Genomic DNA, 15,262 nt, shown 5'->3' with positions numbered 1-15,262 from the left:
GTACTAAACAAATACTACTTGTTTTTTATAACTTATTATTTTATATGAATATTTGATACTAATTATATAATTGTGAGATTGTGTCTGAGGACCTCTAAGACCACCCCCAGGCTTGATTTGCTGAAAGGACGCAAAGGACTCAGCGTATAGTCATCCTGATGACTTTGCATTATTATATCATTATAAGAAGATAATAGAGAGGGAAACTGGATGGCTCAGTTGTTAAGCGTCTGTCTTCGGCTCAGGTCAGGACCCCAGGATCCTGGGATCAAGTCTCACATCGGTCTCCCTGCTGGACAGGAAGCCTGCTTCTTTCTCTCCTACTTCCCTGCTTGTGTTCCCTCTCTTGCTGTATCTCTCTCTCTCTCTGTCAAATAAATAAATAAATAAATAATATTTTTTAAAAAAGCACATGGGGTGAACTTCAGAGGAAGCCAGGCACAAACTTTAAAGAGTCCTTGCCTGGTGGTATCACCCAGGATGCACTTAATTCTCTCAGTAGTAAGTTATGAGACCACATGTAAATTGTTGTTTATTACCTAAGGAAGTTAATTATAAATCAGTCTGTGGTTTTTATTGGGCGTTGTAGTATGTATCAGTACTATGAATGTAATTAGATAGTAAGGTATCTGTACAAAAATATTAGGAATAGGTTTTATAACTTCTTTGTAACAAAAAAATAGATATTGTTAGAAATACTGGTCCAGTAAAAAAATGAAAAGACTTTTCCTGAGTATATCAGTAGTTCAAAGACTGTAAGTGGTGAAGACCTGTATATGTGCTCCCAAACAGATGCATAGCCTTCACCCATTTGGACAACAGCCAGTAACCTTATTTATTCAGAATGCAGTAGTGAGTGACAAAGTCAGCAGAAGAGGATATTCTGTAGCCAAAATAGATGTTTCAAAGTCCTTTTCTTGAACTTGTGTACTTTTTATTATCAGAGAAACTCCTGAAACTTCAAAACTATATACTGAGCCTTAACAACTTTGTTATCTGGTTTTCAGATTATAGAGAGGAGTATTGATAATTGTATCATAAAAGGATAGTGACATGTAAGGGAAAGGATGATGGAGTAGAAAGCATAGATGAAATAATAAAATTGTCTGAATATTTTTAGTGTTAAGGAAAGTCTTCATAAATTCATATGGCCATGGGATTTTGCTGCATTCTATCTTAATATAGTAGAATACAAAGGGATTCCCTGTATTATAAATAATAAAGAATTAAATATGGTGTACTTTCCCATTTTTCTGTCAGGAATGTCTTTCTTTCTTTCTTTCTTTTTTTTTTTTTTAAACACTTCATTTATATATTTGACAAAGAGACAGTGAGAGCAGGAGCCCAAGCAGGGGGAGTGGGAGAGGGAAAGCATGTTTCCTAATGAGCAGGGAGCCCCACGGGGGGCTCATGACCTGAGCCGAAGGTAGACCCTTAGCGACTGAGCCACCCAAGTGCCTTTTAAGTTTTTATTAAATTCATGCTCTTTTTAATTTTTATTTTATTTTAGTGCATGGGGGAAGGGGGGCAGAGGGCGAGAGTGTGAAAATCTTAAGCAGGCTCCATACCCAGTGTGGATCTTGATGCAGGGCTTGATCTCACAACCCTGAGATTATGACTTGAGCTGAAATCAAGAGTTGGACGCTTAGGGGCGCCTGGGTGGGTCAGTCAGTCAAGCAGCTGCCTTTGGCTCAGGTCATGATCCCAGAGTCCTGAGATTGAGCACTGCATGGGCTCCCAGCTCAGTGGGAAGTCTGCTTCTCACTCTCCCACTCTTCATGCTTGTGTTCCCTCTCTCACCATGTCTGTCTGTCAAATAAATAAATAAAATCTTAAAGAAAAAGAGTTGGATGCTTAACTGACTAAGCCACCTAAGAGCCCCTCTTTTCATGCTCTTTTAAAAAAATTATTAATAATAAACTTTATTTTTAAGAGTAGTTTTAGGTTTAAAGAAAAATTGAGCAGAAAATACACTTCCCATATTCCCATCCTCCCCTTCCCCAGCGCACATATTTTCCTATATTATTAACATCTTGTGTTGTGTAGTGTATTTGTTATAATTTGGAACCAATACTGATACATTATCATTAATTGTAGTTTACATTTCGGCCCATTTTTGAATTGTAATGTTCTTTGGGGTTTGACAAATGTTGCTGATGCATATGGGGTTGTGCTTTCTTTTATTTATTTATTTATTTATGATGTGATAATTATTTTAGTAATCTCTGTATCCAATATGGGCTTGAACTCACAACCCTGAAATGAAGAGCTGCATACTTTTCCATCTGAGCCAGCCAGGTGTTGTGCTTGTAATTCCAGGTAGTAGTTATTGTTGGTTTATAGGAAAGCACTTAGCTTTTATATATTAATCTTCTACAGCTTTGCTCAAATTGCTTCTTAGTTCCAGGAGTTTGTTGTTGTTGTTTGGGATTTTCTGTGTACACAGTCATGTCATCTGCAGTTTTTTTTCTTCCTTCCCAGTCTGTGTACTTTATTTCCTTTACTTGTTTTACTGACTTCGAATATGGTATTGAAGAGAAATAGTGAGTAGGGGCATCTTTGTCTGATTCCTGATCTTTGATGGAGGGCATCTAGTTTCTTGTCGTAAAGTGTGATGTTAGCTGTGGGTTTCCTGTAGATAGATGTTCTTTATCAAGTTAAGAGAGTTCTTCTCTGTTCCTAGTTTGCTGAGGGTTTTTAACCAAGAATGAGTGTTGGACATCAGACCTAGCCATATTTAGCCTCCTTATGCTTAGGATAAGCATATTTCTTAAAACATGGTCCTTATTGCAATATTTTGTACTATGTTTAATTCTCACTGTGTTCTGAGATAGAAGTTAGAACCAAGCTTTAATTCTAAATGAAAAAGAAAATGGTTTTTAAGATGTGCCTTTGAACTGCAATTTAGAATTTCCAAGCTAATTCAGAAAATACTAGCTTTTTCCATAAAGGACTCAACTCTAGGAACAAACTGAGGGCTGCTGGAGGGGAGGTCGGTGGAGGGATGGGGTGACTGGATGATGGGCATATTAAGGAGGGCACGCACGTGAGGTGATGAGCACTGAGTGTTACATACAACTGATGAATCACTGACCTCCACTTCTGAAACTAATAATGTATTATATATTAATTAAAGTTGAAAAAAAAATTTTAAAAAGAATGCGTGTTGGATGTTGTCAGATGCTTTTTATCTGTTGATATGATCATGATTTGCTATAGCATATTGATGCGATGGATTATATTAATTGATTTTCTCATGTTGGATCAGCCTTGCATGCCTGTAATAAATCCTACTTGGTTGCAGTAAGGATTTTTGCATCTGTGTTCATGAGAGATACTGGTGAGGGAGCAGAAGTCAAGCTGAGGGTAAAGCACAAGCTGACACCTCATAACCTCCCAGCTCCCAGGTGGGATAATGTGTACACTTCTCAGGCACTGTTGCCTGCTCTTAAACTAAGGGAAGGAAAAAGCAGACGGTTAATAGAGACCACAGTCCAGGAGTCTTCATCAGTTTACAAACGACTTAGTGATTTACCAGAAAAAAAGGTTCTTATCAAAACCCTAACATCCAGAAGCAAACTTAGTTATTTTCATGTTAATTGCTTTATTAGAGGGAAAAACCACCTTAACTTAACCTAGGCAAGTCCTCAGGTATCTTGTAGATCCTCTTTAGCATATGAAAGTTCTTTTGAAAACTTCCCTTTTTCCTTATCTCCCCCTGGCCACCCCTCACAAGCTCTGAGCCACAGCTCTTTTCTCCCTGTGTGGGTCCTGTCCCCATCCTTTAATAAAATCACCATTTCTGCACCAAAGGAGTCTCAAAAATTCTTCCTCGGCTGTTGGCTCCAGACCTCACCTATATTCAAAAACTACATCAATATTGGTTTTTTTTTTTCCTTTTTTGAAATGTCTTTGTCAGGTTTTAACTTTATTTTTATTTTTTTAAAGATTTATTAATTTTAGAAATAGGGGGACGGGTGAAGGAGCAAAGGGAGGAGAATCTCAGACTCTACTGAGCAGAGAGCCTCATGAGATCATTACCTGAGCAAAACAAAGAATTGGAGTTAAAAGAGTTCTTTGCTTTTATTTCCTTGAAGACATTGTAGATAATTGGTATTTCTTCCTTAAATGTTTGATAGAATTTACTAGTGAAATTTTTTTACGTTTTTAAGATTTTATTTTATTTATTTATTTAAGAGAGAGAGTGCATGTGCACACAGGTGCATGTGGGAGCTGGTGGGGGACTGAGCTGAGAGGCAGAGGGAAAGGGAGATGCTCTCCTCAGCAGGGAGCCCCACACTGGGCTCCGTCCCAAGACCCTAGTGTCATAACCTGCGCAGATAGATGGTCCGGTCAGTGAAGCTTAACTGTCTGAGCCACCCACTAGTGAAATCTTTTCTGCCTAGTGATTTATGTTTTGGAAGATTGTGAATTATTGACTCAGTTTTCATAATAGATACGAGCCTTTGTGTATGTTCCTAAAATTTTGGTGGATTGTCCTTTCAAGGAATTGGACTATCAAAGTTACCAAATTTGTGGGCATAGAGCTGTTTATAATGCATCTCTACACCCCGTACTCTGGATCTCTTAAAAAACTAGACTGTTGGGACTCCTGGGTGGCTCAGTTGGTTAAGCAGCTGCCTTCGGCTCCGGGTCATGATCCCAGCGTCCTGGAATCGAGTCCCACATCCGGCTCCTTGCTCAGCGGGGAGCCTGCTTCTCCCTCTGCCTCTGCCTGCCACTCTGTCTGCCTGTACTCACTCGCGATCCTTTCTCTCTGACAAATAAATAAATAAAATCTTAAAAAACAAAAACCTAGACTATTTCTTGCTCATCTTTGTATCTCCTCACCACCTACCATAAAGTACTCAATAAATGTTTGAATGACTTGAATTAACAAAATGAGGCTTAATAGAATTTGCATATCAAATAGGTAAGATGGGGCACCTGGGTGGCTCAGTGGGTTAGGCCTCTGCCTTCGGCTCAGGCTCAGGTCGTGATCCCGGGGTCTTTGGATCGAGCCCCACATCGGGCTCTCTGCTCGGCAGGGAGCCTGCTTCCCATCCTTTCTCTCTGCCTGACTCTCTGCCTACTTGTGATCTCTCTGTCAAATAAATAAATAAAAATCTTTAAAAAAAATAGGTAAGATAAAAGACTAAAGCTACTTTAGATGCTCAGCTTTATTGTCTTTTTATTAATTAACTGCTTTCTTATAGCTGGGACACGGGTGCACGAGCACCTGGTTCTGAGGGTCCCAAACATACCAGGTTCAGGCACTGGACACTGACAAAATCCAAAAGCAGTGAAACAGGAAAGGAATTTATTTCAGTGAGGCCAGTGCTGGAAAAGACAGCAGACCAGCGTTTCATACTGTCTCCAGAGTGTCAAAAATCCTACTAGGTTTATTTAAGGTAACTATGGGACAAAAGTGGGTGGGTGTGTGCACATAGGCTGTGAAGGTCAAATTGATCATTCATTGTCTTGGAGTCAGTCAGTCAGTTATGGGGTGGGTCTTTGCTAGTTCAGGGCAGTCCTTATTGCTTGAGGGGTAGTTTCAGTTCCCACGGGGGGATGCTTTGCCCTTAGGGTCTTTCACCGGAGCCAAGAAACAATCTTGAAAGAACCTAACTAAAGAAAGTGAGGTCAAGATGGAGGCAGCCAGGGGCGCCTGGGTGGCTCAGTTTGTTAAATGTCTGACTGAGGTTATGATCTTGGGGTCCTGAGATCAAGCCCTGCATTGGGCTCCTTGTTCAGCGGGAGTCTGCTTGTCCCTCTGCCCCTGCCTTTCTCTCTCTCTCTCAAATAAATAAAATCTTAAAAAAGAAAAGATGGAGGCAGCCAAAGTCCATTTTTTCCCTGGCAAATAGCAGAGAGCATTCAGTGGTCCTAATAATAATATACATTTCTAATACCGTGCGCCAGCATGTGTACTGATGTACTGTATATCAGGTATTGCTTTTGTATGTGTTTTGCTGTAATATTCGCAGCAACCATAAGATAACGTGCTTAGTATCCGCATTTTTCAGATGAAAAAATCCAAATCACGTAGAGGCTGCTGGGTTTCTTGCCCAAAGTCAGTGTGACTCAGTACCTAAATACAGACACCAAAGCCTGAACTCTCATTAGACAAGATCCTCTACTGCTACATAACTATACTGATTAAAGAGGGGAAGATCATTAGTATTGTGAGAAATCATCTTAGGATGTGATTATTTTTATGTAAAAAGTGTGTCATTGCTTTCAGAAAGGCATAATTAATACCTTGTGATAATATGAAGCATCTTAAGAATGTATATAGAGAGATTACCTAGAAGAGTAAAAAGCGTATACCTAAATTAAAATATTGCTCTGAGTGTTAGCATTTTAATAATAACATAGAGATGACTATTTTGTCTGGCGCAGTGATGACGAGCACAGGCACTGGTTCAGTTTCCAACTCTGCCTCAGAGTAGCTTTGTGATCTTGAGCAAATTGCTTAGGGGTAGAGGGGGAAGCAGAGGGAGAGGGAGAAGCAGGCTCCCTGCTTAGCAGGGAGCTCTGGCAATGTGGGTGAATCCCAGGACCCCAGGATCACGACCTGGGCTAAAGGCAGAAACTTAACCAACTGAGCCACCCACCCAGGCGCCCCCTCTTTTTTTTTTTTTTTTTTTTTGCTTAAGTGTTTTTTTGATGTGCTGAATGGGGATAAAAACAGTATGTGCCTTTCTAGATCATTGTGAGGATTGAATGAGTTAATTCATGTAAAGTACTTAAAATAGTTCTCAAAATATATTAAATGCTTAATAAATGTTAGCTGTTAAGAGAAGCTTTATAGCATATCATAGACAAGATGTGGAAGGCAGATTAATAGTGTTTTAATGTTGTCTTTGCCACTTACTACCTCTAACCTCATTTAACTTAACCTTTCTGTGACTCATTTTCTTTCCTCTAAAAATGTGGTTGAGAGTATCTTACCTTATAGTTCCTGGCACAGTATGAGAGCTGTAAAAATACTATTTATGGAATCTGAGAAGTTACACTTCAGGACATGTATGAATTTTCTGTATGACTTTAAAAAGTTTGGTCAGAAACCATCTTTCCTGTCAAACCAAATCTTCAGTAATATTTCTTTTTTTTTTTTTAAGATTTTATTTATTTATTTGACAGAGAGAAATCACAAGTAGATGGAGAGGCAGGAAGAGAGAGAGAGGGAAGCAGGCTCCCTGCTGAGCAGAGAGCCCAATGCGGGACTCGATTCCAGGACCCTGAGATCATGACCTGAGCCGAAGGCAGCGGCTTAACCCACTGAGCCACCCAGGCGTCCCTTCAGTAATATTTCTTAATAAAATACAAATGCAAAATGAAAACTTGTAGGTAGAGGGTAGGCAAAAGGTATAAGCTTTCAGTTACAAAATAAGTAATGAGAATGTAATAGATAGCATGGCAATTATAGTTTAAAATATTCTATGCATATTGGAAGGTTGCCCAAAAAATTACATCTTAAAAGTTCTGATCACAAGAAAAAAATTTCTCTGTGTATGGTGATAGATATTAACTAGACTTACTGTAGTAATCATTTTATAGTATATACAAATACAAATCATGTTGTACACCTGAAACTAACATGTTGATTATATCTCAATTTAAAAAATAGTACTGAGGGGCGCCTGGGTGGCTCAGTGGGTTAAAGCCTCTGCCTTCGGCTCAGGTCATGATCTTCGGGTCCTGGGATCGAGCCCTGCATCAGGCTCTCTGCTCAGGAGGGAGCCTGCTTCCCCTCTTTCTCTCTGCCTGCCTCTCTGCCTACTTGTGATCTCTGTCTGTCAAATAAACAAATAAAAATATTTTTTAAGGGCGCCTGGGTGGCTCAGTGGGTTAAGCCGCTGCCTTCGTTCAGCTCAGGTCATGATCTCAGGGTCCTGGGATCGAGTCCCGCATCGGGTTCTCTGCTCAGTAGGGAGCCTGCTTCCCTCTCTCTCTCTCTGCCTGCTTCTCCATCTACTTGTGATTTCTCTCTGTCAAATAAATAAATAAAAATCTTACAAAAAAAAATATTTTTTAAAAAATAGTACTGAATGTCAAACTACTACAAATCAAAAATCTTCAGTGGGAAATCTCATTCTGTGAAGTATACAATCAATCAAAACTATGATTAGGACTGTTCTGGCACATTATCGCCTTTAGTTTTGAGTGCTTTCTTTTGGGGCACTGGGTGGCTCAGTTGGTTAAGGGTCTGCCTTCAGCTCAAATAATGATGCCAGGGTCCTGGAATCAAGTCCCACTTCAGGCTCCCCTCTAAGTGCAGAGTCTGCTTCTCCCTCTCCTCTTGCCCCTCCCTGCAACTCATGTTCTTGTTCTTTCTCAAGTAAATACATAAAATCTTTTTAAAAAATGCTTTTTATTACCAGAAGATACATAGTAACCCCTTATAAAGCTATTTTGAGGGGTACATGGCTTAGTTGGTTAAGCATCTGCCTTCAGCTTGGGTTGTGATCTTAGTATCCTGGGGTCAAGCCCTGCATCGTGCTCCTTGCTCTGAAGGACAGGAGCCTGCTTCTCCCCCTCCCTTCTGCTGCCCTGCTTGTGCTCTCTCTCTGTCAAATAAATAAAATCTTCAAGAATTAATAAATAAAGCTATTTTGAGCTTTTTGGGAAGAATTTTTTTTTTTTTTTTAACTCTGGACCAGTAATTTTCGACCTGGTAAGATTTTTTTTTTTTTTTTAAGATTTTATTTATTTATTCGACAGAGAGAGAGAGAGATCACAAGTAGCCTAGAGAGGCAGGCAGAGAGTGAGGAAGCAGGCTCCCCACGGAGTGGAGAGCCCAACTTGGGGTTCGATCCCAGGACTCTGGGATCATGACCTAAGCTGAGAGCAGAGGAGGCTTAATTAACCCACTGAGCCACCTAGGCGCCCCGACCTGGTAAGATTTTTGTCCTGCAGAAGATACCCGGCAATGTCTAGAGATGGTTTTAGGTATTTAACACCAGAGGTGGGGTGGGTAGAGTATGCATGATCTGGGCATCTAGTGGGTAAAGGCCACGGATGCTACCAAATATCCTATGATTATAGGGCAGCCCACACAACAAAGAATTATCCCTCCCCAGATGTCAATAGACTGAAGTTGAGAAAACCCTGCTCTGGACCAGAAAGGTTAATGACTTCCCAAGTTCACGTATCTGCTAAAATCTTAATTTAGAAGTGGGTCTAAACTGTGGAACTGGAGGCATTTCCGTTTAGGACCCTTTAACTAGAAATTCATGTAAATTTTTGGAAAAGTAATGGTAGTGCTTAATTTTCTTTTTGTGTGTGTGTAGGGTTTGTGAAACAGGATCTGACAACCAACCTCTTAGTGATGATCGACAAAGAAATTGTGAATATTTTGTTGACAGCCTTTTTGAGGAAGCTGAGAAGGTTGGTGCCAAATGCAGGTCTCCCACTGAACAGAAGAAACAGGTAAATGTCCATAACTTTTTTCTCATCCAGTGTTTCTCAAAATAGAGACCATATTTTGGGTCTATGAGGTCAAAACTGTTTTCATAATAATAGTAGGATATTGTTTACCCTTGTCACTGTGTTGATTTTGTGCTCATACTGCAGAAGTGATGGTGGTTAAAACGGGCAGTACCTTGGGAGGAATGTAGGCAGTGACACCAAACTGTACTAGTAATTACTGTATTTTTTGCTTGCCATTTGGTGGGGAATATGCTAGTTGCTATTAAGTGTGTCCTTCATGAAGCCAGGCTTGGGATAGCTTTATAACACAGTGTGTGTGAGGAGAGTGCCTTGGAAGTAGATAGCTTAAAACCTTGCAAGCCTGAATTTGCCTTTATTCTGTCTTCACACTTGGTTGATAGAATGCTGTTCTGGTAATTCAGCCTTTGTTGTGGGTTTTGTTTTGTTTTAAGATTTATTTATTTATTAGAGAGAACACTTGTGCACCTGTGTGAGCAAGCAGGTGGATGGACCCAGGAGAGAGAAAGAGAAAGAATCCCAAGCAGACCCATGCTGAGCAGGGAGCCCCCTATGGGCTCGGAGATCAGGACTCGAGCTGAAACCAGTGGTCACTGACTGGTTAATTGAGCCACCCAGGTGCCCCATGGTATCTGAGCCTTTGTATGCGGTATATGTTTACTCACTGAAAGCTATTAGAATCTTTAACCCTGTGTTCTTATGGGCCTTGATGGTGGGTCCTTTTTTATTCATTCAATCTGGAAACTCAGTTTTACCATTCTAGGACATTTTCTTATGTTGCTTTATTGGTATTTTGCTCTCCTCCATTGCTGGTCTCTCTAGAATGCTTTTACATACATATTGGGCCTCTTGGATCAAGCCTCTTAATTTTTTATTGTTTCTTCTGTGTTCCACCTCTTTATAATTTTGTTCTACTTCAATTGGGATCTATCTTAGACCTTATATATTTCATATATCATATCATATATATAAGGTCAAAGATATATGTATTTTATATATATATATATATATATATCAGTCTTTTTATTCAGTTTCCAATTTCAGTTTCTTTTCTTTTTTTTTTTTAAGATTTTATTTATTCATTTGACAGAGATCACAAGTAGGCAGAGAGAGAGAGGAGGAAGCAGGCTCTCTGCTCAGCAGGGGCTCCATCCCAGGACCCTGGGATCATGACCTGAGCTGAAGGCAGAGGCTTTAACCCACTGCGCCACCCAGGTGGCCCCCAATTTCAGTTTCTCAGAGCTCTTTTGTTCCTGAACATTCCCTCTCTTTCAGACATTATAGTCTCATATGAGTGTATTACCAATTTTGGATTTTTGTTTTTGTTTTTTTCTTTTAAATAGGTTTCATCCCCAGTGTGGAGCCAAAAACAGGGCTTAAACTCACAATGCTGAGATCAAAACCTGAGCTGAAATCAAGAGTCTGGATGCTTAGGGGTACCAGGGTGGTGTAGTGGTTTAAGTGTCCAACTGTCAGTTTGGCTTGGGTCGTGATCTGGGGGCCAGGAATCAGACACTTAGCCAGCTGAGCCCCCCAGGCGCCCCTGTTTTTCAGTTTCATCTGTTTTCCTCGGTGTCTTTATGAAGGAATAATTCTTTTCCTATTTGCTTTGTTCTCTTTTATGTGAATACCCTGAGAGCAGAGACTTGGTTATAAAGGGCAATATAGTTAAATGGTTAAAAGTATGGATTCGGGGCACCTGGGTGGCTCAGTGGGTGAAGTCTCTGCCTTCAGCTCAGGTCATGGTCTCAGGGTCCTGGGATCGAGCCCCGCATCAGGCGCTCTGCTCAGCAGGGAGCCTGCTTCCCCCTCACCCCCAGCCTGCCTCTCTGCCTACTTGTGATCTCTCTCTCTCTGTCACATAAATAAATAAAAATATCTTTAAAAAAAAAAAAAGTGTGGATTCAAGGGGCGCCTGGGGGGCTCAGTGGCTTAAGTGTCCTCTTCTTTTTTTTTTTTTTTAATTGTTTTTATTAACATAAAATGTATTATTTGCCCCAGGGGTACAGGTCTGTGAATTGTCAGGCGTATATACTTCACAGCACTCACATACCCTTCCCAGTGTCCATAACCCAGCCACCCTCTCCATACTACCCCTCCAGCAAACCTCAGTTTGTTTTGTGAGATTAAGAGTCTCTTATGGTTTGTATTCCTCCTGATCCCATCTTGTTTCATTTTTCCTTCTCTGTCCCCCAGACACCTCCACTCTGCCTTTCAGATTCCTCATATCAGAGAGATCATATGATAATTGACTTTCTCTGATTGACTTATTTCACTCAGCATATACCCTAGTTTCATCCACGTCATTGCAAATGGCAAGATTTCCTTTCTTTTGATGGCTGCATAGTATTCCTGTGTGTGTGTATGTGTGTGTGTGTGTGTATGTATGTCTTTATCCATTCATCTGCTGATGGACATCTAGGTTCTTTCCATAGTTTGGCTATTGTGGACATTGCTGCTATAAACATTCAGGTGCACATGCCCTTTTGGATCACTACCTTTGTATCTTCAGGGTAAATACCCAGCATTTGCTGGGTCATAGGGTAGCTTGATTTTCAACTTTTTGAGGAACTTCCATGCTGTTTTCCAGAGTGGCTGCACCAGTTTGCATTCCCACCAACAGTGTAAGAGGGTTCGCCTTTCTCCACATCCTCTCCAACATCTGTCATTTCCTGACTTGTTAATTTTAGCCATTCTAACTGGTGTGAGATGGTATCTCACTGTGGTTTTGATTTGTATTTCCCTGATGCTGGGTGATGTGGAACGCTTTTTCATATGTCTGTTGGCCATCCATATGTCTTTTTTGCAGAAATGTCTGTTCATGTCCTCTGCTATTTCTTGATTGGATTCTTTGTTCTTTGGGTGTTCAGTCTGATTAGTACTTTATAGATTTTGGATACTAGCCCTTTATCTGATAGTTGTTTGCGAATATCTTCGTTTGTCTTTTGGTGTTGACTGTTTCCTTTGCTGTGCAAAAGCTTTTGATATTGATGAAGTCCCAATAGTTCATTTTTGCCCTCGCTTCCCTTGCCTTTGGTGATGTTTCTAGGAAGAAGTTGCTATGGCTGAGGTCGAAAAGGTTGCTGCCTGTGTTCTCAAGGATTTTGATGGATTCTTGTCTCACATTGAGGTCTTTCATTCAATTTTAGTCTATTTTTGTGTGTGTTATAAGGAAATGGTCCACATTTTTCTGCATGTGGCTGTCCAATTTTCCCAACACCATTTGTTGAATACTGTCTTTTTTCCATTGTACATTCTTTCCTGCTTTGTCAAAGATTAGTTGACCATAGAGTGGAGGGTCTATTTCTGGGCTCTCTATTCTGTTCCAGTGATCTGTTTATCTGTTCTTGTGCCAGTACCACACTGTCTTGATGATTACAGCTTTATAATAGAGCTTGACGTCTGGAACTGTGATGCCACCAACTTTGGCTTTCTTTTTCAAAATTCCTCTGGCTATTCGGGGTCTTTCTGGGATTTTCTCTTTGTCACTGAGACTTGTAAGTTTTACTATTAGATAAGGGGGTATGGACCTATTTTTGTGGATTTTGAGGAGGATTCTCTTTGCCTCCTGGATTTTGATGCCTGTTGTCTTTGCCAACTCAGGGAAATTCTCTGCTATAATTTGTTCCAATATTCCTTCTTCCCATCTCTCTCTCACTTCTTCTGGAATCCTGATTATTCTAATTCATCCTATGGTATCACTTATCTCTCGAATTTTCCCCTTGTGGTCCGGTAGTTGTTTGTCTCTCTTTTGCTCAGCTTCTTTATTCCCCGTCATTTGGTCTTCTGTATCCCTAATTCTCTCTTCAGCCTCATTTATCCTATCAGTAAGAGCCTCCATTCTTGATTGCATTAATACCTATTTTTATAATTTCAGCTTGGTTAGATTTTATTTCTTTCATTTCTCCAGAAACGGATTTTATTTCTCTAGAAAGCATTTCTCTAATAGCTTCCATACCTTTTTCGAACCTGGCTAGTGCCTTGAGAATCGTCTTTCTGAACTCTAGATCTGACATTTACCAATGTCTGTATTGATTAGGTCCCTAGTCATTGGTACTGCCTCTTGTTTCTTTTTTTTTTCCTTGCAGTGAGTTTTTCTATCTTGTCATTTTATTCAGATAAAAATAAATGAACGAGCGTACCTGGGTGGCTCAGTGGGTTAAGCCTCTGCCTTCAGCTCGGGTCATGATCTTGGGGTCCTGGGATCGAGTCTGCATCTCATCTCGGGCTCTCTGCTCAGCAGAGAGCCTGCTTCCCCCACTCTTTCTCTGCCTGCCTCTCTGCCTACTTGTGATCTCTGTCTGTCAAATAAATAAATAAAATCTTTTAAAAAAATGAATGAGAGAATAAAATACTAAGAGGGTGGCAAATACCCCAGAAAAAGTATGCTGAGATGGTATCTCACCAAATCAGAAGAGACCCCAAACTGGGGGGAGAAGAAAGGGGGTAAAAATTAATGAAACAATATATGTTAGACTGGTGAATAGAACAGAGCCACCCACTTGATTTTGTATTTTGGTCTCTTAGAAGAAACTACCTCCCAACATTTTAAAGAAAGAAAAACTTATATATATACAAAAATAAGGGTAAACAAAATGAAGGGATGGAATATGACTGTAAAGATAAAAGTTTTTAAAAAAGTTCTAAAAAAGGAATTGATAAGATAAATTGGTTGGAAAAATAAAGAAGAAAAAGAAAAAAAAAGAGGAGAGAATGTGCTCAGGCTGGAGACTAGACCAAAGCCCTGTGCTAGATTTAGGGTATATTTTGATCTATTGGAAGAAATTGTATCCCAAGATTTTTTAGAAAAAAAAAAAAACTACATGTATACAAAAAAATAAGGTTAAATACAATGAAGGATAAAATATGACTATGATAATGAAGGTTTTAAAAGATTTTTTTAGAAAGGTACTGTTGTTGTTTTTTAAGATTTTATTTATTTATTTGACAGAGATCACAAGTAGGCAGATAAGCAGGTTGGGAGAGGGGAAGCAGGCTCCCTGCTGAGCAGAGAGCCCGATGTAGGGCTCGATCCCAGGACCCTGAAATCCTGACCTGAGCCAAAGGCAGAAGCTTAACCCCCTGAGCCACCCAGGCGCCTCTAGAAAGGTATTGTTAAGATAAACTAGTTAAAAAGCATTAAAAGATGAAAAGTTTAAAAAATTAGAATAAGAAAAAAATAAAATTAAAAAAAATTAACTTTGCAAGACTAAAGGATCATGACATGGAGAAAGCCATGAATTCCATGCATTGCTTTCCCCTAGCTCTGGAGTTCTGCTGTTCTTCTTGATATGTTAGCTTGGTCTTAGCTGGATGTTTTTGCTGATCTTCTTCTAGGGGAGGGGCCTGGTGTAGTAGTTCTCAAATGTCTTTGCCTCAGGCAGAATTGCACTGCCCTTGCCAGGGGCCAGTCTAAGAAATCTGCTCAAGTTCACTCTTGGGAGTTTTTGTTACCTGAACGCTTTCTGTAGAGCTCTGGAGGACAGGAATGAAAATGGTAGCCTCCCAATCTCCGGCCCCGTAGGATCTGAGAGCTTGGGGCCTGCTTCTCAGTGCGCCCTCAGAGAAAAAGGGTTAATCCATCCCATCTCCCTGGTCTCCGGCTGTGTTCTGAGCTCACCTGGCCTGTGACCGAGCATTTCTGTCTCTGGCGTGCAGCCCTGTTTAGAGTCTCCAAACCCAGCAGATTCCTGCCTCTAGAGGAGAGAGGTGAGTCTCCTTGGATCTGCCACTTGTGGGGTCCCTTCTCAATGAGCAGTGCCCTGACTGTGCCTCGGATCACAGTTTAAGGTAACCCCAAGCTGAGAAC

The 15,262-nt window shown here is 40.4% G+C and overlaps 1 protein-coding gene across 1 annotated transcript in view; it reads left to right on the top strand.

The window, feature by feature from the left end:
- Nucleotides 1-15,262, top strand: part of UBXN2A (UBX domain protein 2A) — a 53,374-nt gene that overhangs the window by 15,677 nt on the left and 22,435 nt on the right. Inside the window, exon 3 of the mRNA XM_059132519.1 lies at nt 9,297-9,435. Within this exon, the coding sequence (XP_058988502.1) occupies nt 9,297-9,435 (139 nt within the window). The remainder of the gene's footprint in view (nt 1-9,296; nt 9,436-15,262) is intronic.

Source organism: Mustela lutreola, chromosome 9, assembly GCF_030435805.1.
Source record: "Mustela lutreola isolate mMusLut2 chromosome 9, mMusLut2.pri, whole genome shotgun sequence".
In the NCBI taxonomy this organism is placed as follows: domain Eukaryota; kingdom Metazoa; phylum Chordata; class Mammalia; order Carnivora; family Mustelidae; genus Mustela; species Mustela lutreola.
Note: the sequence above shows the minus strand (reverse complement) of the source record. Positions and strands in the feature narration are given on the sequence as shown.